The 25,689-nt window shown below is 38.6% G+C and overlaps 1 protein-coding gene and 2 long non-coding RNA genes across 8 annotated transcripts; 1 reads left to right on the top strand and 2 right to left on the bottom strand.

Annotated features, from left to right (window-relative positions):
* Positions 1-869: 869 nt before the first annotated feature.
* Positions 870-5,241, top strand: LOC146385194 (uncharacterized). The gene is made up of 5 exons (XR_014800461.1): positions 870-1,249; positions 2,324-2,415; positions 3,142-3,299; positions 3,733-3,790; positions 4,740-5,241. It is a non-coding gene; the product is annotated as an uncharacterized LOC146385194 (long non-coding RNA).
* A 2,386-nt stretch (positions 5,242-7,627) lies between these two features.
* LOC146385193 (uncharacterized) lies at positions 7,628-12,708 on the bottom strand. 6 transcript variants are annotated; one of them, XM_084930799.1, is made up of 9 exons: positions 12,562-12,708; positions 12,190-12,269; positions 10,165-10,346; positions 9,953-10,066; positions 9,574-9,798; positions 8,962-9,087; positions 8,601-8,709; positions 8,374-8,495; positions 7,628-8,231 (listed from the first exon to the last, which is right to left on the bottom strand). In XM_084930799.1, exons 1-3 carry the CDS (start codon positions 12,647-12,649, stop codon positions 10,182-10,184), a joined length of 333 nt encoding a protein of 110 aa, XP_084786925.1. In that variant the 5' UTR covers positions 12,650-12,708; the 3' UTR covers positions 7,628-8,231; positions 8,374-8,495; positions 8,601-8,709; positions 8,962-9,087; positions 9,574-9,798; positions 9,953-10,066; positions 10,165-10,181. The 6 variants fall into 6 exon arrangements, 1 of the variants encoding a protein (XP_084786925.1); XR_014800458.1 differs by lacking the exon at positions 12,562-12,708 and having other exon boundaries at positions 9,914-10,066; positions 12,190-12,438; XR_014800459.1 differs by lacking the exon at positions 12,562-12,708 and having other exon boundaries at positions 10,165-10,341; positions 12,190-12,436.
* A 3,386-nt stretch (positions 12,709-16,094) lies between these two features.
* On the bottom strand, positions 16,095-22,475 carry LOC146385192 (uncharacterized). The gene is made up of 3 exons (XR_014800455.1): positions 18,677-22,475; positions 17,846-18,018; positions 16,095-17,343 (listed from the first exon to the last, which is right to left on the bottom strand). It is a non-coding gene; the product is annotated as an uncharacterized LOC146385192 (long non-coding RNA).
* Between the last annotated feature and the right edge of the window lie 3,214 nt (positions 22,476-25,689).

Genomic DNA, 25,689 nt, shown 5'->3' with positions numbered 1-25,689 from the left:
AAAAAATGATTATGATATATCATATGAAAGGCCATAGAGAAAGCTGTACAAGACATTTTTTATTTTGTCAATATGACACTCTGCAGCATCACAGTGATGAATGAATATATCTTATATATCTTTAGCTTATATAAGCCAAAGATTTCAGCCAATTCTGCTGCAATCATGGATAAAGATAATCATTTTAGTATAATTTTTGGTATGTAATACTTAAAGGTTGTAGGTCAAAGGTTAGACATCAGCATAATGTAATAAAAGCAGGTTGACGTCAGTATGTTGTAATAAAAACATCACAAAACATCAGTTTTTGTATAACCTTTGTCCTTCAGGGGGCGCTGCGCTCTCTAATCGATCTCATTTGTCTTCGTTTTTACCCTCTGGTTAGTTTTGTTTTCAGTGGCCTTTTAACTGTTGCTTATGTGTTTAATCTCAGGCATGAGATTGTCTATAGTAATATTTTCTCAGTTCTTCTTCATTCTCTGTTTTTTTATCGCTGTTATTTATTTGGGAGAAATTTATAAGTGGTGCTACCCTTTGCAATGTCACCTCACAGGAAGAAGGTTTTAGGTTTGAATCATCTGATGGGCTGAGAGTTTGCATTACCACCATCCTTTCCATTCAAATGTAAAATGTGTTCATAAGAAATGCTAAGACTAGTATTGTTCATTGTGCATTAAGAGTGAGACATTGTCTGTTTCTTTCTGTAAGCTATACCAATTTAAACAACACGTTCTCACTCCCAACTCGTCAAACGTGTGACGCATGGTCAGGCTCCCTCTGCTTCACTTATGGACGCGCAGAGTACCCCCCTCGCGTCGGGAATTGACGTGAAGGGTCCTCCGATTGAAGAGATTGCCGCGGAAGTGCCTCTTGTCGGTATATTTAGACATTTTCCAAATCACATTGTAGTGACGTATACAGAACACAATAAATTATATAATGTAAACAACTACCTGAAAAACAGGTAGAACGATACTTTTCTATCGTTTATTGCATTTATGGAGGGAGTGATGTATGCTGGGTAATGGCACAGCTAGCTACTGGGTGACTTTATTCACCCGCTTCGGCTGTTATCAGTCCACACAATGGGCGTTATTAGCACAAATCAGTCCCATAAATATGGGCCATCTCCTGCTAGATTGTTCAGAAGGTTGTTTTCATCCATCCAGATGGAGGATCACTAACAGGAGCGTGGGAAGACTCCAGAATCCACTCTGGCTGGAATCCGGTGGATATGCAGTGTGTACAGGTAAGACCATTTAAACGGACAGCATTTATAGAATGACTATTAAAAGTCAGCGAGTGTCAGTAATGTTAATGTGGTTATCTTAGTAATACACAGAGTGCTAATATAACAGCTTTAAGATGCATTTGTAGATATTATTACGTGTTTTACCGTCTTTATGGTGCTAGCTTAAAGTTACGGTGTAAACGTTAGCTTATATTGGAGGAAAGCTGTTACTGGTTAAACGATGTTAGCACAGAAATATTAGCTTCTGTCATGACTGATGAAGTTACTAGTTAATAAAGTTTTCAATAAAGTGTTTAATCGCAGCCACAGACTGACAGCAAATATCTCGATTAGCTTCAGTGCATCTATAATAAATATGTGCAAGTTTCAGTGCTTCGTTTAAACTGTATGATACTTATACTGACCCAGGGTCAGTGTAAAATACAATCCTAGCTGTGTGAACAAAGCCTGGCTCCTTTAATCCTGCATGACAAACCTCAGGATGCAGGTTATTATTACTCTTTCCTGCTGGCACACCTGTCACACCTGAGAGTCAGCTAGAAACTTACAGTGACGTGGACATCATGCAAAGACTGCCAGACTCTGTAATACTGCAAATGATCAGTGACTCAGGTTAACACTAAACTTTAAACGGCACCTCTGTGTCTCTGTGTGCTGAACATCTAGGATTGAGTCAGGCTGCATTGACTGTGGGACTTTAATGTGTTAAAAGCAGGTTGAAGACGGCTCAGAAACATTTGAAGATTAAAATTTAGCATTGTGGCTGGTGGTGGTTTGTAAAGCCTCTACTCAGCTGTATTTTGGTTACTAAGTTATGTTTGTTGTTGTTTAACACAGATTTCAGAAGAGCAAATATGCTTAATAGTTTAACTAGATTTCATTTGTCAGTGTGGGACTGCTGAGTCACCTGAAGAACTCATTTCATTCATTCTCCACATGATGTTCATTTACAGAAATGTTTCACAGGAACTGATTTCTCCCAAAGGTTGAACTAGTGTGTTTCCATAGATTACCTCTGTATGAATGTACTTCTTAAATGAAGGCAAGTGTTTGTCCTTTTTTGTTCCTCAGGTACAGTACGTGATATCAAGGGCAGGCGGTCAACACTGGGGGTAGACAAGAAGCAGACGTACTTCCAAGAGGGAGCTGCAGTGAGGTCAGAGGTCAGAATCTGAAACAGCTCAGGTTTATATTTTAGAGGTTATAAAAAATCAAAATGTATTTATAAAGAAACCTTTAAATAATAGTCATAATTATGATTATTATAAGAAATATCAAACATTTAAGTGGATTTTCTGTTACACATATTGTGTTAGCCCTGCAATAAACTGGCAGCCTGTCTTTGTCCTGTATCAGCTGAGATAGGCTTCATCCTCCCGCAACCCTGAATTGGATACATTGTATTCCAATTATGTAATCTGATCATTTACAAACTCAAGGTATCTAATCAAAATGTAAGTAATAATTATAAAATGGGAAAGCAGAAATAAGTGTGACATAAATGTAAATGTGTGAGCTGACATAGAGGACAGCTACATGTAGTCTGAAAAACCTTTGTTGTCAAGTTTGCAGGTATATCAGCACGAGACATTCTTACATAGAAGAGACTGTTAAAGTCTCTAACTCAGTGAAGCATTATTGGTCCCATCTGTTTGGATAAATATAGTAAGTTGATGTATGTCCATTTATTGACACATTTTCTTAAGTGCTTATCCAGTTCAGGATCACAGTGGAGCTGCAGCTGGATATGTTCAGTAAATAAACCTTACAAAAGTTAACAATAAACCTGCATCCATGTACGTTGTTGTCCACAGGATGAGAAAATCAAACTGGAAGACTGTGGAACATGTTAATAAATGTTTGTGTGTTTATGCCTGTGTCTTTCACAGGAGGCGCTGGAAGGTTTCCCTAATAGTTCCTGGTGAATCAAAGCAGAACCATAAAGGTTGCTGGACTGCATGATGGCCTTACCCCTGAGCAGTCATCCTGTTAAAGGAGGAACCACTTAGAAGCTGTTTTCAAAGTAGCTGAGCAGATTTCATCTCAAGTAAGCGATTAACTGTTTGTTTGTTTGTTCTGCCACTTAAAGAGCATTTAAGGACATCTTTTGAGTGTCCAGTTGAATTAATTCTACTGGCTCTCATGGTCATTTGTTATTATAGACATATTTTTCATGTTCATCCAGCTATTTAGTAAATTCTATCTATTTAGTAATATCCGTCAGCTATAAAATGTAATATAAATATAAAAATATCTAAATATCTCCTGTCCTTTATGTTTTAATGATGTAAGACCAGACGTCTGTTATCGTGTTACATTAGCATTCCTCACATATCAATGAGATGCTGCACAGTACAATCCTACTGACACAGCAGAGGGATAACGACGGCTATTCAACATCGTTACACGACACATTCGAGCTGCATGATGCAGACAAAGTGACTAAATCATCTTTTTGTGGTTTATTGTCTTCAAACCAGCAGACAAAGCCGATTGCAGAAGATGTCAGAGAAGAACTTCAGGCCGTGGACTGAAAAGGTATTTTTTTCTTGTTATCAAAAGACATTTGGAGTGGCAGCTTCTACAACTGGTTGTGCTAAAGTAAAGCTTACAGTCTAAGAAATCACAGTGTTGATATTCAGCACAAAGAGAAAAGCTCACTTGTTTGAATTTATTTACAATCATAGTTTTATAAATTCTGACTGTAAACAGCTTTTACAGCTTTGATATTGTTTGACACTCGATATCAGGTGGTAGGGTTTAATTTAAAGGTTTCTGTGTCCCAATGAGCCATTTACACTGACCAGTGTCAGTTTAACTGTAACACATTCATTATTTAGATTCAACAAAGAAATAACTGAATGTAAAAAATGGCAGCCCTCAGGCCAGGTTTATAGAGATATATGCATGCATTATGAAATTTATGTATCCCAGATAATTGTTATTCATCTAGTCATGGCAGACCTACCTCTTCCTCCCAAGTTAACTGCAACCCAAAAGAACTAGTGGGGCTATTTACACACTCACAACCAGTGTGGGGTAAAAAGAGCCACCAAAAAGCTGTCAGCCACAGATGTGCTATAAGAGTTAGAAACTCTACTTATGGAGAAACTTTCTAAGTCTAACAGAGGACAGGTACTCCTGCCCAAATAACATGATATAACCCCACATACAGCCCAGCCATAAAATGAACCAAGTCATTTAGTTAAAGACAGCATGGGACCAAATGCATGTAACCAGCCTGCATCAACCTGACATTTCTTCCTCCTGAATTAAATGAATGAATGGATGAAAGTTAAATGACTACAAACCTAAAGCCACTAGTTCCCACACTGGAGCTCCCTGACACTGTGTGTTAACCGTATTTAGCTTGTATCAACAGTTGTAACAGGCTAAGCCACCTGAGACACTGCATTGAATGATTGTTCCTGTCTTAATGATTTCAGCTGACTGGTTTCAGCTCAGATGTTCTGCTTTTTCCTTTCAGTAGATCAAAGCAGCTCGTGCTCCTTCTGCTTCCAATTTAGAAGAAGAAGAAGAAGGCGAAGGCTTCAGCGAAGTGGCGTTCATGGTCTCAGTGAACAGTCACGGTCACACACTGCATGTGGTTTTAAAAGCAACATGTCTGTTCACCACAACAATGGAGATGTGTAATATTAGTGCAGCTACGGTTTGTTTTTGAACATCAGTTCTGTTTTCTACTTTGATCACTTAGACCAAAAAAGTGTTGTTTTCAGATTCTTTCTTTTACATCTATAAACCACCTGTTCATTTTTTTATTACAATTAGTTTCACATAAATGTTAGTGTTTCCTTTATGATCTTTTAATGCTGACACTACACTGTACATGTCTACATTAGAGACATTTCTGTTACCTGTTTCTGTTGACTCAGAGTTGTGAAATGTTCTTTTATTTGATACACAATATGAAGTTCATAATTTTCTTACAAATAAAACTCTAATGACAAACATGAACAGCTGTGCTTATTTCTGAGACATGAGTTTTGAATGTGTTGATATTTAGACAGTGTGCATCTGTATGCTGAAACTGTAATGGTGAACCTGAGGTGATGGTCAACAGAAGGCAAATATATATCAATATAAAACAATATTGAAGTAATGTCTTTACCCTCTGCAGCGTGTGGACGCTGTGCACGCAATCACCTTATTCACTGTAGTAAACATGCACCGCTAGCTCACGTGACTGACTGTCTCCATGGTTACATCGTATATTATTAGCTATGTAAACAGCTTCCAAAGATACCGTCATAGCTCTCTGCAGCTGTAACACTTAAACACTTTGCAAATCATTTCATGTTTTTGATAGTTATGAAGACAGAATATGTTTTTAAGGTCATGCTAGGCGGTTGCTCACTGGCCTGCACCAGTTACCAGTCACTTTGTGGAGCGTTGGACTGCCAGTATCTCATAAGACTTTGTTGTTATACCATCTCTTACCGTATATTACTAATCTCCATTTGCACTATTTGCTTATTTGCACTACTCTGCCTGGTTTACACTCATGGTCATTTATCCTTACTTGAATATTGTATATTGTATATTGCATAGCTTTCTTGTTATATGTAAAATTGTATTGTATTTATTTAAATTTTTATTTTTAATTATTTTATTTGCATTTTTTAATCTAGGGTTTGAGAGTAACGAAATTTCTATTCTCTGTATGTCCTGTACATGTGGCAGAATTGACAAATAAAGTTGACTTGACTTGACTTGACTTGACTATGGTAGTTGCTGTGGACTTGGGTGGACCGCGTCCGATTCCTGTTATTAGCTGTCCGCCGTAGGAAGGCTGCGTTCCATTTATAAGTAGTGACAGTCTGCCGCAACTCGAACTCAAACCCTGCTTTGTTCTTTAATTATAGGCCTTTTATAGCCGTTCATGACACGCACACACACACATAAAGCACTTTGCCTCACCATGAGAATGCAAGTTTACCTAACCTAACCTTAAAGTATCTGATATAGGATAGAAAAATGAAGCAACCAGAGATTTAATGATGAATACTCTGGGTTCTGTAGTTCACGTTTTACAGTCCTGAATGACTCTTTGCATATAATTTATTGAAGAGGAGTTTAGAATGCACTTTACACTTAGACTGTTGCCGTTTCATTTTTTACATTGTTGCCGTGTTATGTCATAAATAAGGTTCACCTGCTGGGGGTGTAATGGATCAGCTGGACAATACAGTCAAAGACAGACTTCATTCATCATATGCAAGAATCCTAGTTGGATTTTTGTTGTCACTCATGTTTTTGAACCAAATATTGAAAACAATTCTGACAGACTGGATACCTGGTCAGGGTGTACATTACCTTGTACTCAAGCATCCCAGGACAGAGCCCTGCCCCACCATGAGCCTGGGTGGATACGTGGTTATTAATATAAGGACCAATACTGAATATGAATATTTCATGAAAATTGAATTATAATACAAATTAGTAATAAGGGTTTCTCTGCGCCCTTATCTACCCCATACTCAAAGAGCTGCGGGCAGAGAGGGTGACAGGAGAGGATGGCACTGAAGAGAAGATGCTCGGTTTCTGGAGTCTCCTGGTCCTGTCAGTATTAGTAGGATGCATCTGCTGTGTCTTCTCGTGGATGCTCACCTACCTTGACTCGTCCCAGCCTGGTATGGATTTCCCAACACTGCGGACAGTGGCCCACGTCAGAGACGTTTAATATTGATTACATATGTCTGAATTGCTAACCCTAACCCTAGCTCAACAGACCACAATGCCCTGGACTGTCAGTATTATTACACGCTGTGAACATAAGTACCTTTGATCACAGTTTATGTTGTAAAAGAGAAGGAATATTGGAAAGAAAGATCAACATTGTGATATTATTTCTTCCAAACTGACCAGAAACATGCTTGTCAGACTCTCACAGCAAAGGATCAGACTCACTGTGCATGACGGCTCAGGCCAATGATGTCTGTTAGATTGTCAGTTGTTTAGTGCTTCTGTACAGTTAGGGTCACCGTCTCTATTTCAGAATAATTAATATGCGGAAAACACTAAAAGTTGATTGTCTTCCAATATTCTAGCATAATTAAAAAACTTTGACTTTGTAAGTACATATTATTAGTCCTAATGCCAGTATGATTCTTCATAACTCCTGCTTTGAAATACTGAACTTTAAAATTTACCTGATGAAAGATCATTTACAGTGGCACTCTGTCAGGATCATTCTGACTGTAAGATCACTGTATTAATCTGAATCCTTCTGAAATGTGCTGTGAATGAATGCTGATGCAACTCACTGTGGGAAAGCTGTTAATAAAATGAATCTGTGACACATGCAACACATTCACAGAGGAAGAGGACACAAAGGGAGGACACGCAGAGGCTGTGTTGAAGTCAGAAATCCAAATCTTTATTAAAAAACAGGCGGCGGTAACAAACAGGAAGACAAGCAGTCCATCAAACAGTCTACAGGGTCAAACATACAGAGAATTCAAACAGCAGTAAAAAAATAACTGGACACTGAAAAACTTAAAGCAATGTGTGACGCAATAAAAGGAAGCAGCGCAGTATATTCACTGAATTATCATCAATTACGAAAGAGAAAAACGACGATTTCTAAGGATTATTTTCTTAAATGCAGTTAGAGTGTGGCTGGTAAAGATGGAAACATACAGAATGTAAACTGTGTGAGTTTGGTGAACTTTGTTAGTAACAAATGAGGTAAAAAAACAACAACCCCAAAACAGACAAAACACAGAAAGAGGCTCTCAGTATTCATTAATAATTTGAAGGAAAAATTCTGGTCGTGGATTTTTACAGTCTTAGTTCCGCTCGCTGTCATCATTATAATCATCATGATCAATGGCGAGGTCCTTAGGTGGGTGGGGCTGTCTCTGGTGATGTCACCATGAAGGAACAGCATCTGGCACGTGTTGGTGAAACATCTCAGTACACTGGTGTAGTTTCCTCTCCAGCTGTTTGACATGTGACACTTGAACATTAAGGGGAAGAAGAAGAAACAGTGTTAGGTCAGGTGACCACATGGTTTCTAAAGTAACTGACAGGAAGTAACCAGGCCGTTAGAAATGGATGGCATGTGTTTAGAGTTACTGGAGTTGGGTAACTCTACTTACCAAAAGCAGAAGCACACAGATGAAGGATCAGATGCTGAATGTTGCAGGAACATGCTCATGTGTGGTGGTCAGTCAGTGCTGCTCCGGCAGGTTAGACAGTCCAAGACTGATATGCTGCCCATCTGAGAGTTTGAAAACACACATGCAAAGATTTATTTTGTATTACAGTCAAAGTTGGATGTTCATTTTTGTCCTTTAAAAATGTTTGTGTATTTGAAAGCACTAACATTTAAGGATGACTTGGATTGTCTCCTTTAAAGGGGAGACAAGTGTATCCACTGATCTACGTCACTTTACCTGGATGATGACTCCTCTCCCCCTCACTCAGAAACACTCCTAATATAACCAAGAAAATAAATAATATTGAAGATTTACTTACATCATTACAAAAACAGCAAAAACATCTCCCTTTGATTCTATTTCTCCATTCCTGCTGAACATCAGGCAACAAATATCTCAATAAATCACAGTAAAATGTAAAGCACATATTTTCTCTGCTTTGTCTAACCTCTGCAGAGCCTCTGTCAAGAAAAACATAACTGTAAGCATAAAACAAATATACATTTCATAACACGTCACTGGACAAACCTTGGTCAGTTGATTTCCTCTGTGCAGTGCAGACGAACATCAGTCAGCAAGTGACTCTGCTGGTTCTTCTGAGGAAACACCACCGTCTCTCCACACCGTCACCATCTGTGAGCACAAACTGCCGCTCTGCCAGCATGTAGGAAATCACATATCACACACAGGCGTGAAGAAACATCAGAGCTCAACTTTGGATACTTTAGATCTTAACAGATCAAAGTAGCTCTTAGTTTCAGCAATCAGTGAGCAGACAAACAATGATACCATACTGATTCTGTATGAATACAATATGGTATTTTCAATACAGGTGTCAAATTAATTTATTAAAACTAATACAGATATATGTATATTTTTTTTGATAAATTAGTTTGCTAAATTATAAGAATATATTTTTATTTTTTTTTCATTTAACAATTGCAACTGAAAGAAATTAAATATTGAACAAAAATATATTGTCACATTCTGAGCATGCTCAGCATGCTGACAGACTTGAAGTTGCTACAGATTTTAAGAAGTGATAATTATAGGGAAAAAACTTCTCTTTTTCATCCGTTTAATCAAACATTTGATGCCTCAGCTGTCTCAGTCCTATAGCGTTCTGCAACTACAACTAACCTGAAGCTTGGATTTGGCTGCAGGTGCCCCTGTACATCCTTCTCAGCAGCACACATGTGGGTACCATTTAATCACACTTCTTCCTGAGCTTTGCTTCATCACAAGACCAAAGGTGGCATCCCGTGTCACAGTCTTATCATCATCCAGAAGAAACATTTGAAGAAACATCATGGAGAAGAAACATTTACGCGCCTCCTGGTTTTGTTTTCTGATCCTGCGAAAAGACTGAGGACAACAAAGCCCAGAGAACACGAGATACACAACATCCAACATTCAGACTCAACAGCCTCCATAAATGAAGAGCACCAGGTTGGTTCAGTTATAGTAGATATAAGCATACTTCACATTACTGGGTATGAATAATAACGAGGAGGCAAACTTTGAAGATGCAGAGCATGATGTCCCATCATCAGACTGTAAACAAACATCCACCAGGCTTCTTTGTTGCCAAAATTGATGATTCTCCTATCAGGGATCAGTAGCGTGTATTAACCTGTGGTATAAGCAGCAGTCACTGAAATATTACTCTTTCAGATAAGAAATCTAGGACATAAAAGCCAGGGTGGGAGGGATCTCTGCAAACTGACTTACCTCTGCAAGTGTGAAGCTCAACAAAAATCTGACTCTCCAGTCACAGACAAACAAAAAACTCCAGGTGGGAGATAGAAAACGCTGTCTGGGTCTTGCTGGATGTTGCTGGTCAGAGTCCACACATTAGCAGAGTGCTTCTTGGTCCCACTGACCCATGTGGACAGCGACTGTGGAGAACTGTTCTGGAAAACAGAGAAGAGAATTAAAATAACAAAAAGCCAAACAGGATTTCCACAAAGACTCTCTTGGAATCAGCAATCAAAAAAATCACTGGTTCATATTTCAATTAAATATGAACAGGTTCCTCAAATGTAAGCAGTTCAGATCTGATTTAATTTAATTTCCTTCACACAGCACATTCGTCCAGGCTGACAGGTAAACATAGAATTAATCTCAGGTAACATGACTCATAGTAGAGATTCAGTAAGAAAGATTGCTAGCTCTAATATTATTACCACACAATCCAAGGACACACCAACAGCTCAGATTTGTAGAACTATTTAAACAAATGTCTTCTGAATATTCAATTCAGGTTCACAGTGGGAGGGTGGGAGGTGTCGTGGAATTTTTTAAATAAAGTCTGCAACACAGAAAGAGCTGTGATCAAGCTATTTATTACTGCGCCAACACACATCAAACATCACAGTTCAGTCATGTCAGCGCTGCCACAGAAGTTGTGCTCCTACTCCTTTATGCATTCCAAGGAAGAGGGAGGAAGTTACAAACTGATCCTACCACACTTCACGTGCCTCGCTATGAAACCTAACCGATCAATGGTTAAGCTGTTTTGTGCCCTTGGCCTTATCAGCACCTGTAAAGGGAGTTGTTTTCTCAAACTGCTGACGCTGAAGTAAGTTCATCTAGTTTTAGAAACTTTCACTGAACAGTCTATAACAGTGTCACAACTAAGCATATGCATAAGCACTTAAATACTTTAAATGAGAATAACATAAAATTTCTATTAAAAAGGCTAGAGCCTGTCCCAGTAGTCATAGGTAGAACACATCTGGACAGGTCACCAGTCTGTCAGAGGACAAACACAGAGACAGACATCAGAGTAACAAATCTATTTAAAATTAATGTAAGTTTGCTGCAGCTGTATGTATGAACATGTGTTTCTGTGCTCACAGTCCACCTCTCAGGAACCTGCAGTTCACTTTTAGTCTACTTTAAACAGACCTCACAAAAGGCTGATGTGGCTGGATCAGTAGTCTGATTTAAGTACGATACCTTTGGCCAGGGATTAATCTGGTGCATCGCTTCACTGCAGTCTTACGTATTTTCCCCACACCTGAATAAAAAATACTGATATATACAAATAACAGCTTCAGCTGATGCAGCCTGACTCAATCCTAAATGTTCAGCACACACACAGAGACACAGAGGTGCCGTTTAAAGTTTAGTGTTAACCTGAGTCACTGATCATTTGCAGTATTACAGAGTCTGGCAGTCTTTGCATGATGTCCACGTCACTGTAAGTTTCTAGCTGACTCTCAGGTGTGACAGGTGTGCCAGCAGGAAAGAGTAATAATAACCTGCATCCTGAGGTTTGTCATGCAGGATTAAAGGAGCCAGGCTTTGTTCACACAGCTAGGATTGTATTTTACACTGACCCTGGGTCAGTATAAGTATCATACAGTTTAAACGAAGCACTGAAACTTGCACATATTTATTATAGATGCACTGAAGCTAATCGAGATATTTGCTGTCAGTCTGTGGCTGCGATTAAACACTTTATTGAAAACTTTATTAACTAGTAACTTCATCAGTCATGACAGAAGCTAATATTTCTGTGCTAACATCGTTTAACCAGTAACAGCTTTCCTCCAATATAAGCTAACGTTTACACCGTAACTTTAAGCTAGCACCATAAAGACGGTAAAACACGTAATAATATCTACAAATGCATCTTAAAGCTGTTATATTAGCACTCTGTGTATTACTAAGATTACCACATTAACATTACTGACACTCGCTGACTTTTAATAGTCATTCTATAAATGCTGTCCGTTTAAATGGTCTTACCTGTACACACTGCATATCTACCGGATTCCAGCCAGAGTGGATTCTGGAGTCTTCCCACGCTCCTGTTAGTGATCCTCCATCTGGATGGATGAAAACAACCTTCTGAACAATCTAGCAGGAGATGGCCCATATTTATGGGACTGATTTGTGCTAATAACGCCCATTGTGTGGACTGATAACAGCCGAAGCGGGTGAATAAAGTCACCCAGTAGCTAGCTGTGCCATTACCCAGCATACATCACTCCCTCCATAAATGCAATAAACGATAGAAAAGTATCGTTTACCTGTTTTTCAGGTAGTTGTTTACATTATATAATTTATTGTGTTCTGTATACGTCACTACAATGTGATTTGGAAAATGTCTAAATATACCGACAAGAGGCACTTCCGCGGCAATCTCTTCAATCGGAGGACCCTTCACGTCAATTCCCGACGCGAGGGGGGTACCCTGCGCGTCCATAAGTGAAGCAGAGGGAGCCTGACCATGCGTCACACGTTTGACGAGTTGGGAGTGAGAACGTGTTGATTTAAAAGTGCAAAGTTTCCACATTGTAGTTTGGGTTGGTTTTTACTGAAATCTCTGAAAAACAATTTCTGTATTAAAACATTTATATTTTCATAGATACATATACTATATATATATACATAGATACACACACAAAAATGGCCTCTGGTGGTCATAATTAATGCATGCATGAATGAAGGGGTTAAGTAATCTTTGTAGCAAGAATCAGAATAATTTATTATCTGACAAATATAACATTTGGTAATTAATGCACCACCACATGTCCAATGCCCGCAAGAGTAACATGTGAGTAGTTTTTCACAGAAATATTGTCATTTGCATCGAGTCATCAGACAAATGTCAGTGATGACAATGTCAATAACTACGTAACCAATATCACTCACAATGTAATAATTCTCGTGGATGATTAATTGAGCAATACCACAGGAACATGAACGACAGTTGGAGCTCTGAAGAACTCGGCGCAGATCATTACACCAGTAACGATGAAGCAACACAGATCAAAGTGACAGCGATGACACTCGCTGCACTGCCTGATGTGAGATGAGACCCTCTGATGACCTTGGATTGCTACAAGTGAGGAGCAGTCACTATAACAATAAAACTGGCTGAAAATTCAACAAGTTTTTAGCAACTTTATTTGTGGGCTGACTCCCTGCCTCCTGAAACTGCCATGGTCCTGCCTTGTTGACCCAGTGTTTTGTGTTCTTGGACTTTCAAGCTCACTTTATTGTTTAATATCCTCTGTGTGAATTGCATTTTGCCTATTGTTGAAGTTTAATTCTGTGTCATTTTCGTTTTAGTTTTGTGCATTTTCCTGTTTAGTTTTTACTTCTCACTTCCTGTTTGTTTTTTTGGGTAAGCGTCTACATTTAATTCAGTTCTATTTCCACTCCTGCCTCATTGTATTGATTATCTACGCTTGTGCTAATATGGCCCAGCTGTCTCCACTTCCCTCATTACATTGTGTGTGTATAAGTAGCCTCAGTTTGCCTGAATTCCCACATTGTGCTGTTCCCCTACCTGCCTGTTGCACTGTATGCTTCCCTGGGTTTCCTGCTATTCTCTGTTTTGGATTACCAGCAATAATAAAACTGTGTCCTTTATTTCGAATTCTGAAAGTGTGTGATGCTTTCAGGTCCTAACCTGCTGCTCAAATCTGTCCATCAAGAGACAAGAGATTTGTGTGGTGTTCACAACAGTCAGCGGCCTTACCTTTGACCTACTAGAGATTGGAATTTAATTTATTTTCCAAGACAAAATTATTACACTCCAATTTACTCCACTTTACAGAATATGAAGGAAAAAAAACAAACTTGAAAAATACGTCATGTATAAATCCACTTTCACATTTAAAAGCTTCAAACTTCCAATTTTTTAAATGACAAATAAAATGAAAAATAATATTTCTAGAGTAACTTGCTAGGCAATCCTTGCCTTTGTGCTGCACAAGATCTGCTGACCTGCTGAGGGTCTAAGCAGGTCATGTCATTATTTTCTTATTACTTAGAAAGTGTCTCCATGCTATCAGCTGGAAGCAATGCTTGGCTCAGCACCCAAAAGTTAATGCATTCGACCGGCAGGTAATGCATCAATGCATCTGTTTAATTGTTCATTAGCTGAAGATGATGGAATCCTGTTCCTATGAAAGCCCGTTTCCGCCACTAAAAAAAACAAAAAACAAGTATCCATAACTCGAAATTTCGACTTATTAACTTAAAATTTGGAGAAACATAACTCAAAATTTCGAGTTAGCTCTGCCAATCAGTAATCTACATGAATGAGGTCACTTTCCTGTTACCCAGAAGCATATGGCGCAGAGTACACTGAAAAAAAGGGATTGGCAAGCTCTTGGATTTATGTAAGCATCTTGCTGGTATTTAACACAAGTGCCTCATGCTTTAAAGTTAAGTGTAACTATATAGTGTAGAAACTACATAATATGCAGAGCGGGTAGATTAAATTGTTCATATCATGTTCGAGTAAAGTACCGGATCGCAACACTTTGGGGCTTTCGCGAGTACGTTTGCTGATAGTAAGGCCATGTGATTCAGCAAGGATTGCATCATTTTTGAAGCCATGCTGAAAATACTCCGCAATCTGTGCATTCATGACTGGATGTAATACCGGTAGCTTAGCTGTAGCATTTGTACCTGAGGGCTTCAGCTTCTGGGTAACAAGGAAATGACGTCATTCGCGTAGATTACTGATTGACAGCGCTAACTCGAAATTAATAAATCGAAATTTTGAGAAAATAACTCGAAATTTTGAAATTATGGATCCTTTTTTTTCTTTAGTGGTGGAAATGGGCTTCCATATGTTCCAGATCATTTGTACTCACTTTATCCTCTGGTTACTACCAGTTTTGTTTTGAAACTAGTTTTCCTGTGTATTTTCACTTTTTGCCACCCTCTTTAATATCAGTGCCTTATAATCACTTCTTCCTGGCATGTGTGTTTCTTCTCTCAGTTTTTGCTAGCTTGTTATTGTGTTTTCAAAATTTCTACCTTTTCTATTTTATACTTTTATCATTTTTTTAACTTGATTATTTTGTTGGATTTCTTTCTACCTCCTTCCATCTTCATTTAATGAGTTTGGGCATCTGTAATTTAAGATTAAAGGCTTTTTATTTTTATTGCTTACCATTGTGCCTCATATTTCTGTCAGCAGCTGGGCAATTTTTATATAAAATAAATTACTTCTAAAACATGACATTTGGAGGGGTTGGAGAAACACTCAGTTGGAGATCATTTCTCAGCCTCTACCATTACTCCTATACAACTCTTTGCTTTATCCTCCACTCAAACCAGCCGATATTGATTAAGCATCTTCTCTGTGTGAGACCAGTATTTCTGAAAGTAAGATATCAGCTAATAATTTAACCCCATTCTGAAGCCTTGCCTAACCTTCTTATGCAAAGAAAGCTACCATCATAGCCAAATGGACCAGTTACCAACCCCCTGCTGTCTTTGCATTAATTAATTGTACTAAATGTCAGATAGCTGCTGGCAAGGGTGCAGGCGATTAAAGGCGGCCATCATTTAGCAGGTCATGATTTTGATAAGGGCAATTAGACCACAAGCTGCTGCAGAAAATCAATGGGCAAAGGAAGAGGCTGCCTCGCAGAATTTATCAGGTCTGCGGAGCAGAGAGAGGATTACAACAAAGGCTTGTCTGAGCAGAAGAGAGACAAATTCAGGTGAACCCTGAGGTGTCATAATTTCCTAGCAAGTTTTACAATGGAAGAACATTTTAATATTTATGCAAAACAGGTCAGTCAGTTTTATCTAGACTTGCTGATGAATGACTAAAGTGAAAGGTGAAATCAGAAATAATTACGAGAGACATCACACTTTTTCATATTTCTCTTTATGTCAAAAAGTGCTTTCATTTGTTCCAAATTATCCGACAGTCTCAGATATCATTATTGAAATACAATAAAACCTTGCAGAGCGGAATATTGTAGACTTCACATATATCTTTTAATAAGTCGTTTCCAAAAAACCCACTTGATGTGCCAATAAAAGGTTTTCCCTCTTGCTCTCTTTCAGCATTTATCTGCATTTCTCCGATCACGTGACCTTTGGCAGGTTTGGTTCACATGCATATGAGTGATGCCGAGATAAAGCATCCTGTGGTAATGAAATACTCCACATCTGACAAATAGGAGTCTTCACAGCTCAGGTTTTATTAGATTTAGCCCTTTTTAAATGTCTCCTCAGTGGCATGGAAGCAGCTTCACTTTCAGCTGTGAGGCACATACAGCACACATAATGTCTCAGTATTAGCTTTACTTCATTCTCAAGGTATGACAGGCCACATGCATCTGTTTGGTGAAACCCTATTATCTCCTGCATGTTCTCATATTGACAAAAAGCTGAGGTTTTATTGTGACATTTAAAGTCTTCTATACAGAGGCTGTGGTATTGACATGCAGCTGCTAACATGAAAATCTGTCAGCTGTCCCATAGAATAGAGGGTTAAAAATGATGATGGAAAAGATTGCGTTTGTCAGCTATAATATGTTTGTTGGCCCTCAGGTCATACAAAGACAAGAAATATGGGAAAAAGCCAAAAGGGTTTCATAGCAGTGGTGCAGTCTAAGATCCTTATGAGGATTTAATTCAATTTTTTGCTTCGACATTTGAACTTTTGTGGGGGGGTTTCTCCTTTTTTTAACCAAATATTTGACACATTATGGGAAAAAGTCTTTTCCTTGCCCTTTGGAATAGTAGCCATTCCTCACTAAACCACAAAACCTTTACCCAACATTTTCCATTGTGTCCAAATGGTAAAACATTTCAGTGTGGACAAACAAAGCAGAGTCACAAAACTATAGAATAAATGTCAATTATTATGTATGGATCCTACATTTACTTTTTATTATCCTCTGGGTATCCTCTGTTGCCTCACACCAAGAAGGTCCTGGGGTCAAATCCACCATCTGACCGGCGCCTTTCTGTGTGGAGTTGCATGTTCTCTCCGTGTTTGCATGGGTTCTCTCCAGGTACTCCTTCCTCCCACCACCCAGGTGGGGGTGAGGGTGAATGGTTATTGTCTGTGTTGGCCACGTGACAGGCTCATGACCTGTCGGTGTACCCCGCCTCTCGCCCTCTGACCCTGCATCTCTGAATTCAATAAGTGGAAGAGAATGAATCAGACGGATGGATGGATACAAGCAGTGATTAGCATAAAAGTGTAAATTAAAATGCAGTACAATAAAATAAAAATTACATAAGTAAAATACATAAAATAAGTACATTAAATGTAATTAATGTAATTATACATTTACAGTAACTTCACTGTAAATAAAAAGATTACCAATTGCCGTAAATTCCACTTAGCAGCAGAATAATTTTTTGTTTTAAAAAGTGTTTACTGTAAATTTAATGTGAGCATTTTTATAGTAACTGGCTGCCAGGAAGTTACTGTAGAATTTACATCAACCTGTTTGCATATTGTTTGTTTTTTTAAACTTCTCACCAAACACATGATTTTTTTTCTTTTTTCCTTCTGTTTTTAACACAAAAATCTAAACAGAACTGAACAACCTTAAAAAAGTTTTGATACAATTTAGTGCAAGTCAAATATATCAGCTGGGTTTATTGTCTATGTGGTATATTTACTCACCTCCACCTGTATGGCTTTGGTTTGTACAAAGATAGTACATTTCGGACCAAAGTCTAATATGGATGTGCGGTTAGCAGTAAGTCATAAAAGCAAATCTGGAGTGTCTCAGCCAAGCATCAGCAAACAATCACTGTTCTCAGTTCATTTCCATTGTTATTCTGCCATCACTGGATCTATAAAACAAGAAAAAGAATGACTCAAAAAAAAGATTCATTCGCAATCAAAAAAACAAAAGATGGGTGTTCCAGTAGCTGAAATTGATCTATTTCAGAAGTTTTTTCTAATTAAGTTGTAATTTTTAGTTTTTATTAATTCTATTCAGCATCTGTTTATCCTCCAGATCCAGATGTAGCTACTTTATTTTTCTGTTTCGTGTACTCGTTTCTCAGTCCTCCTGCCTGTAACATGGAAATACAACTTAGTGGGCCACCTTGAAGGATGTCTGACTCCCTAAAATACATCTGGCAGGAGAAAGAACTGAGGCTGTTTAGGGGGGGCTTGTGTTTTGTTTTGCTTTTCACTCTTGATGTATCACAAAAAGCTTGGCACACAATTATAACACAAAAAATACTGGAAAAAAAAAAAATTCCATTTCAACTCATGATGAAGATTAATAATTGACTGCAACACATTGTAATACCAATTGCCATCAAAATGGAAAATAAAGATTTTGCTGTAACTTTGTAGATAATTGCTAGCACAATGTGTGACTACTGCTGCTTAGAGACTATACATAAATAACAGATGTAGCTTCCAAGTCTGAAAAGTGAAGCTAATAAAGAAGTGCATTAGACCTGCTTTTTTTTTTACTAGCCAACATGGAGAAAATACCTTGTTGCAAACTAAATGTAGCTGTGTATAAGTCTATAGGAAATCCCCCTTCTCTTCCCTTGATGCACATCTTCAGTAACCATTTTCTTGAGGACTTTATGGGCTCAACACTTGGCTGCGATCTACAGGTTGCAAACACAGAGAGTTACACAACAAGCAGAAACACCAGCAGTTTTGACAACGGCACTTAGAAAGTAGGTGCGGACATGAATTGTCCCTCAGTTTCTTGTTTAGTTCGAGCCCATGGTCATCTGGTTAAAAACACCAAGACATCAGTGATCAAAACAATGAGGCTTTACAGCAAGACTTCATTAACCAATGTGTGTGACAGACTAGTGCAACACCCTCTGGCTTACACTCAAAGTTACAGCAGATCACGAGTCTCAAGGTTTAACACTGATCCCAAACAATTAAATCAGAAGACCTAATGTTAAAGGTAACTTTGAATAGCATTATTATTATTATTAGTAGTAGTAGTAGTAGTAGAAGTAGTAGTATTTTCTCTTTTTATAGTGATATAAAGCAATTGTGCAGTGGTAATCTGATATCGTGAGAGCCTTAATTCAAGCATATGCTATCAAATAAACCCCTACAATAGACTGGTACACTATCCAAGTTATACCGCCCCTTGTTCCCTGTGACAGCTGAGACAGGTTCCAGTCCAAGCTGTTAAGAAAGTGGATAGATGGACTTCATATAAATACCAGCCATGCACATTTTGTGATCGTGTCTGTGCATTTTCAGCTTATTTTATGTTATTTTCCACCATAACTGACACACAAATTGGTAAAGGTTCATATAAGGTGTGAAAGAGCACACGAGAACCAAAATATATACTGTGTGCAATAATATGCAAAGAAAACACAGGTGCAATGTCATGATACCAAACCTGCGATATCGTCTTTCAAATTTCACGCTGAGGCATATTAAATGAGTGATGCTGCCAGTAACTGTAGTGGCTCGGTAAACCTTAGTGTGAGACTGTTTGTACTGGACACCTGTTGGGTATGAATTTACCACCGCAGGGCTACAGCTCCTATAACTACGTGTTCTTTGCTAATGTGGCTGTTTAAACAAAGTGCTCTCAGGCAGTATATACACAAACAGCAACAACGTCTGACATGTGTTTGTGAGTCATAGAAGAAAAACGCCTTTGAATGTGCAAGTAATGTTTAGTCGTCTGCTTTGAAATACAGAGAATAGGTAGAGTAGGAAGGAATAAATTCCACCTTCACAAACCTAACATCTGCCTACAATATATAGCCTATCAAACCGTGTGCATTCTTTAAGCTATTCAGCAAAACCTGTATTCAAAGGAAATAATGCTTTGTTGCTCCTCCAGGAATTCAACTTGTGAAAATTCTTGTTATTGCTTCTTTTGCTCTCTGTTTCATTTTTCATTTCTCAGTGATAGCTAAAAGTGCCACAAATTGATAAAAAAGATGGCTTATTTCATTTAAAGATGCACCAAGCTGTGAAAAGCTGTGGGAGGACTCGTCCCCTCTTTTTTTCTCTCTCAGCCTTTGTGCATCATAACAACTTTTCCATTTAGGCGCAAAGCTTCTGAGTGATTTGTGTGGCTGTAGCTTTTTTACATAACAAGTATTTTTATTAGTATCACCTCTGTACACTTTGAGGAGATTGAGTGAAAAGGGTGGGCTGTAATGCCCGGAGCAAACACTAACCAGGAATAATCACAGATTCAGAGGGATGAATGGAACACAATGCATCAAGTGGCAAGCGGAAATTGCAAAGGCCAAAGCATCATATGATGAAACCATTTCTGTAAATTAGATATTTACTCATCTTTGGGAGAAAACCAGGAGACAGCAAATAGGTAGGGGCGAATGTAATGTGGATTCACAGCACAGTGCAGGCAGTAATAATGTCTAAATACGGACCAGACCTCAGGGTCTAGGTCGCACTAAACTGTGTGTTTTTGTAACCTAAAACACTGTAGCCATAACCAACAAATTACTGCCATTAATAAAAATAAACACTCCATTTTCTTCGTGCTTGGACTGCTAACCATTGGCACAGCATGTTCACGCCGGATCCAACTGTGAATAAATCAGAACACATAGCTCTGCCTTCTCTCTTGCTGTAATCATATTATAGACACATATCATGGGGTGAATGTAGTGTTGTCGCAAATCTAGAATTTTAGACATTTTATCAGCAGATCGTGCACATTTAAATGAAATTACGTGATGCACCACTTCATAATGGATGTTTTTGGAGCAGTTTCTAAGGTGTTATTTGAGTTTAGAAGTATTAACCCATTAGAAAACCAGTCAGTTGAATCTTCATGTTAAAGTTTAAACCTCCTGGCTGACAGACAGTTACGGAGGTATGGTGACAGGGACAATTTCACTTGCTTGTGTTTGTAATGTGTTGGCACATTACATAAATCAGCACTTTGTCCTGGCTTTAACTGTGGACAGATCTCCTGCTTCTGTAAACATCCTTTAATAGAACATAAAAGTATTTCAAAATGGCTTACAAAATGTACAGTTTTATTGCTATAATAAATTAGATTTACTGTACAACAGTTGTGGTGGTTTGGGGATTCCCGGCAAAGGACCCAAACTCTGAAAGACGTGGATGGGGAGGGTGAAGCTTCTAAAGACTAGGAATGCGCTGTTTCACATGTATAATGAGCACAAGTGCTTTGGGCGCAAATTCAGATGATCTTTCTGTTGTTTTTTCACACTACAAAACAAATGCAACCAGCCACCCTATATTGTTCCCAAATAGGTCTTAAGTGGTAGCAGAGCAGATGTCACCATTTGGCTTGGAATTTGCAAATTTTGGTCAGTTTAGTGCTTTTATTTATTTTTTTTATTATTTATTTTATTTTTTGTAGAAGGTCTAATAAAATTATTCCAAAAGCACTCTGTAGACTGAAGTTAGTAACCAAAAACTATTTGAAGCACGCTGGTTAAAGCCAGGGTAGCACTGGCATCCATTAATAGTGAGTGAAATGTGGCAATAATATAAAAAAGGGGTTTATCTTAAAAGAATATATTTTATTTTTAGGCAGTCAAGCTAAATGAAATGATTTAGTTGAGCATCTAAAGAACAACAGAACCAGAGACACAGTCATGAAGCACGCTAGCACCCACACAGATAGGAACACATTCAGTCACGCTAACAAAAACATTCCCCACACATCATAATAACACAATGAACTCAATCAAGACTTCATAAAAACACACTATTGTACCGTTGCTGACAATAGTGAGACCTGGCTGCTGTCCTTCGTTCCGTTTATTTTATGACAGACAGACTTTCCTCCGAGTAAACACCACAATCTTTTTTTCAATCAAATATCACCGCACGCCATCCCTGAAGAAGATTCCTCCACATCCTCTTATGCCCAATTTTATTTGCTTTTTGGATACCCACTTTTTTCTCATCACAGCTGCTCCAAATATCAATAAAAAGCTTAATTATCATCTTTTTGGAGCTATCCTGTGTAACCCACTATTGCCTGTTGTTATTTTTTCACTTCATCAGATTTAGTGCGCTAAAATGCTGCAATAATATTGTGCAGCTCATGGATGTTTCTGTTTGCATCTCCCCAGTGTTGCATCAGAATGTTCATCATCCACTTGTGATGGGAGAATGGATGGAAAGCCTTTGGGAGGTCTCTGAAATTACTCACAATGTCCTTCACATTGAATTTCCCTTCCTGCCCACCAAAAACAGCACCAACTACCTACCTGCTGTTTGTGCGTGTATATTTATATGTACGATGAGAAGTGACTCCAAAATGTTTCTGGCGCTTTGTCTCTTATCCTGCCCCCCCCCCCCCCCCCCCCCTCCCCCCACCTATCGTCTGAGTTGTTGTTTTCATTTTTGTGCTACATGTTCCCACTTGGTCAAATCGTCACAGGGGAGGAGAGGTCACCAGATACAAGAGGGGGAGAAGAAGGAGGAGGAGAAGAGAAGATGGAGAGGATGAGTAATGACAGGAAAAGGATAAATGAGTGCAGGAAGGGGGAAATAGATAATGAAAATGAAGAAAAGAGAATAGAAGAGAAAAGAACAAAAGGAAAGGAAAGGAGAAAAGAAGGATGAGGGGGTTTTTTTAAGGGGGGGGGGGGCAGCAGAGAAAACAGAAATGGATGGGAATGTAAAGAGGGATAGTGGGGTAAAACAAAAATCCAAAACTGGGACAGAAGAAGGAAGAAATGAAATTAAATTAAAAAAAAAAAAAATTAAAAGGAAAATGAGAGAAGAGGCAGTAGAGCGGGGGTGTGCAGTTCCAGAATAAGCTTGGATGTTTATCGTTAATCCCCTCAGGAAGGGTGAAATCTTGTGAGAACTGACTACTGTGGAACCCTGGACAGACTCCATGTGGAGAGGGCAAGAGGCACCACACACACACACACGCGCACACACACACACACACACACCCACACACACACACACACACACACAGATTGTAGAAGTTCAGCTCCAGTCATAACTCAGCAGGGTGCTAAGTGATGAGGACTGAGAACTGTTACGCAGCAGCTCACCCCCTGCTAATTCAAAGTCCATTTTGACAGCTGAGATATTGATTGAAATGAACATGTTTAGTCACAGTTTTATTAAGGCATTAAGTCATAAGACATAGATCTTCCTATCTGTCAAGATGTTAATGATGCATTACAGTGAATGATAGCCACGATGTAAACATCCGCTCACTGAGCTCAATCGACTTCTCAGGAGAAGCCTGGAGAGATCCTGACATGTTTTATGAAACAGAGACAAAAGGTGCTGAACTGTTTCCCATGCATTCGAAATATGAAGACATGCATTTTGACCATCGAAACTCGCTGTTCTTGACTAATTCCCAACAGCATGCTGAGAGCACTACTTTGATGTGTTATTATTTCTCCTACATGTTATGGGAGATTGATGTCTGTATTTCCCTCAGACAACTCCCCCACGGCTTGAGTAATTCCCCCAGAAACAAACAAAAACCAAAAAAACGTGATGAGGAAATAGTGCAAGACTGTGCCAGATGTAATCCTCCCCAAAGCATAGCTCTCACTCCTTTTTTCTTTTTTCTTTTCCAAGCCAATGCTGACTAGCTGACTAGTGCAATCGAAACAACTGATCATCCCATCAGTATTCACAGCCAGGCCCTATCCCTACTGCTGTCTACCTCTCTGCTGGCCATTTTTTTTGTCTCATCTTTCATATTCTGCATCTCTTTTTGAGCTCTACGCCAGTTCCCACCTAAAAGGTTTGATGAATTAAATAATTAAATAATGGAATAAATTAGCAGAAAGCAGCAGAAAGTCTGTCATGAAAACTGTACGTGTTTTTGTTGGGCATTTTGCAGTTTCCTTCAAAGCATATCCACATGGGATGGGAAGGGAAGAGGCAGATGGATGAGAGGTTAAAGGGGAAATACAATGAGTAGGATTCAAAACAGATCTGGAAAGCAGATCTCTAGTACTGCAGAAGATCTCTACAGCACCTGCTGTGTGAGGAGTGCTAAGAAAATCTTTATAAACACTATAGGCCCTGGACACCATTTGTTCAAGCTCCCACCATCAGGCAGGCAGTTTAGAACTAAGAATGCATGCACAAATAGACAGAAACAATTTATCTCAAAAGCTGTAGTACAAAAGGCGAGTCATTGTCAGTCTGGTAGGAAGAGTTATGTACCTTATTTTCTGTGCAATATTTTAGGTTCATATATACATATTTTTCTTTTATTTATGTTAAACATGTTTGTGAAGCTTATTTTATTTGGTCATAAAAAATGGAAACATGGTGTCTAACCAAATACATATTCCTCCTGGCATTGTGCAGGCTTCCAGAAACACTGTAGGGAAACTTGCATGGATATTAAACAGATTTCTAGGAGATCTTGTTTTCATCTGTGCAATATTGCTAAATTTTGAGAGATGCTGAAAAACTATTGCATGCACTTGTTACTTTTAGGCTGGACAATTGTAATTCATTATTATCAGGCTGTTCTGAAAGCTCCCGGAAAGCCATCAAAATGCTGTGGCAAGAGTACTAACAGAGCACTCAATACCAGAAAGAAAAATCATATTTCTCCCTTACTGGCTTCTCTTCATTGGCTCCTTGTTAAAGCCACAATTGAATTTAAAATTCTTGTCCTCACATCCAAAGTGTTGAATAATCAAGCCCTATCATTTCTTAAAAAACTCATAGTACACTCATAAATATCCTAATTGAGCACTTCACTAGTGCAGGCTTACTTGTGGTTCCTGGTGTTTCTAAAAGTTGAATGGGAGTTAGATCCTTTAACTTTCAGGCCCTTCACCTGCAGAACCAGCTCCCAGTTTAGGTCTGGGAGACATTTCCATTATTTAAGTAAGACGTTACTCTTTCCTTTTAGGTAAAGATTATACTTTGGGCTCGATGTATTGACCTTAAACCATTTCTGAGTTATGCTGTCATTGGCTGTGGCAGCTGGGGGGTGCACCGAGCGTTTCTTCTACACTTACTTCCTTTCACTGCTGATGTGTTTAGATGCCTCTTCTGTCTACTTACTCCAGCAGTTTGAGTTTTGTCCTTGTCTCTCAATGGTGAGATGTCTCTCAATCTCCTTTTTTGTCTTCTCTTCTGCTCAGAACCCAACCAGCCACAACAGATGGGCTTAGTGCTGCCAGAGCTCTCCTCTTCCTGTCAGAAGGGAGTTCTTTCTCCCTACTTTTACTATTGCCATTTTCTCCATTATACTGTAGGAAATTTAACTTACAGCAGAAAGGAGGACACTATTGCCATAAACTGGTGCTATATAAACAAAATGTAATTTTTGGTTGCCTTAGGTTTGAAGCAGGAGTTTGGAATTTCTAGCAGGTTTTTGCCTCAGGATTTCAAGATTTGACGCCATCTGGTGAACTACATTTGGGCTATGCAATTTTCTCTAAAAGTTTGATTATCTTTTTGGCATTTAAAAACTGAGGCTAATTCATTATAATTCTTTTGTATTACAACTGTTTCCAGCTAGAAATAACTTTGGGTCCACTGAAATTTGT

This window comes from Perissodus microlepis, chromosome 6, assembly GCF_051167445.1.
Source record: "Perissodus microlepis isolate ML-2025 ecotype Zambia chromosome 6, ASM5116744v1, whole genome shotgun sequence".
Lineage (NCBI taxonomy): Eukaryota > Metazoa > Chordata > Actinopteri > Cichliformes > Cichlidae > Perissodus > Perissodus microlepis.
This window is presented reverse-complemented; position numbering and strand designations above follow the sequence as displayed.

What these genes read in the sequence shown, in the direction of transcription:
- LOC146385193 (XM_084930799.1), bottom strand. Translation starts at nt 12,649, where the DNA reads ATGGACGCGCAGGGTACCCCCCTCGCGTCGGGAATTGACGTGAAGGGT. An exon ending in CGCGGAAGTGCCTCTTGTCG is followed by an intron (nt 12,270 to 12,561) that starts GTATATTTAGAC and finishes TCATCCATCCAG; the next exon opens with ATGGAGGATCACTAACAGGA. An exon ending in TAGATATGCAGTGTGTACAG is followed by an intron (nt 10,347 to 12,189) that starts GTAAGACCATTT and finishes TCTGTTTTCCAG; the next exon opens with AACAGTTCTCCACAGTCGCT.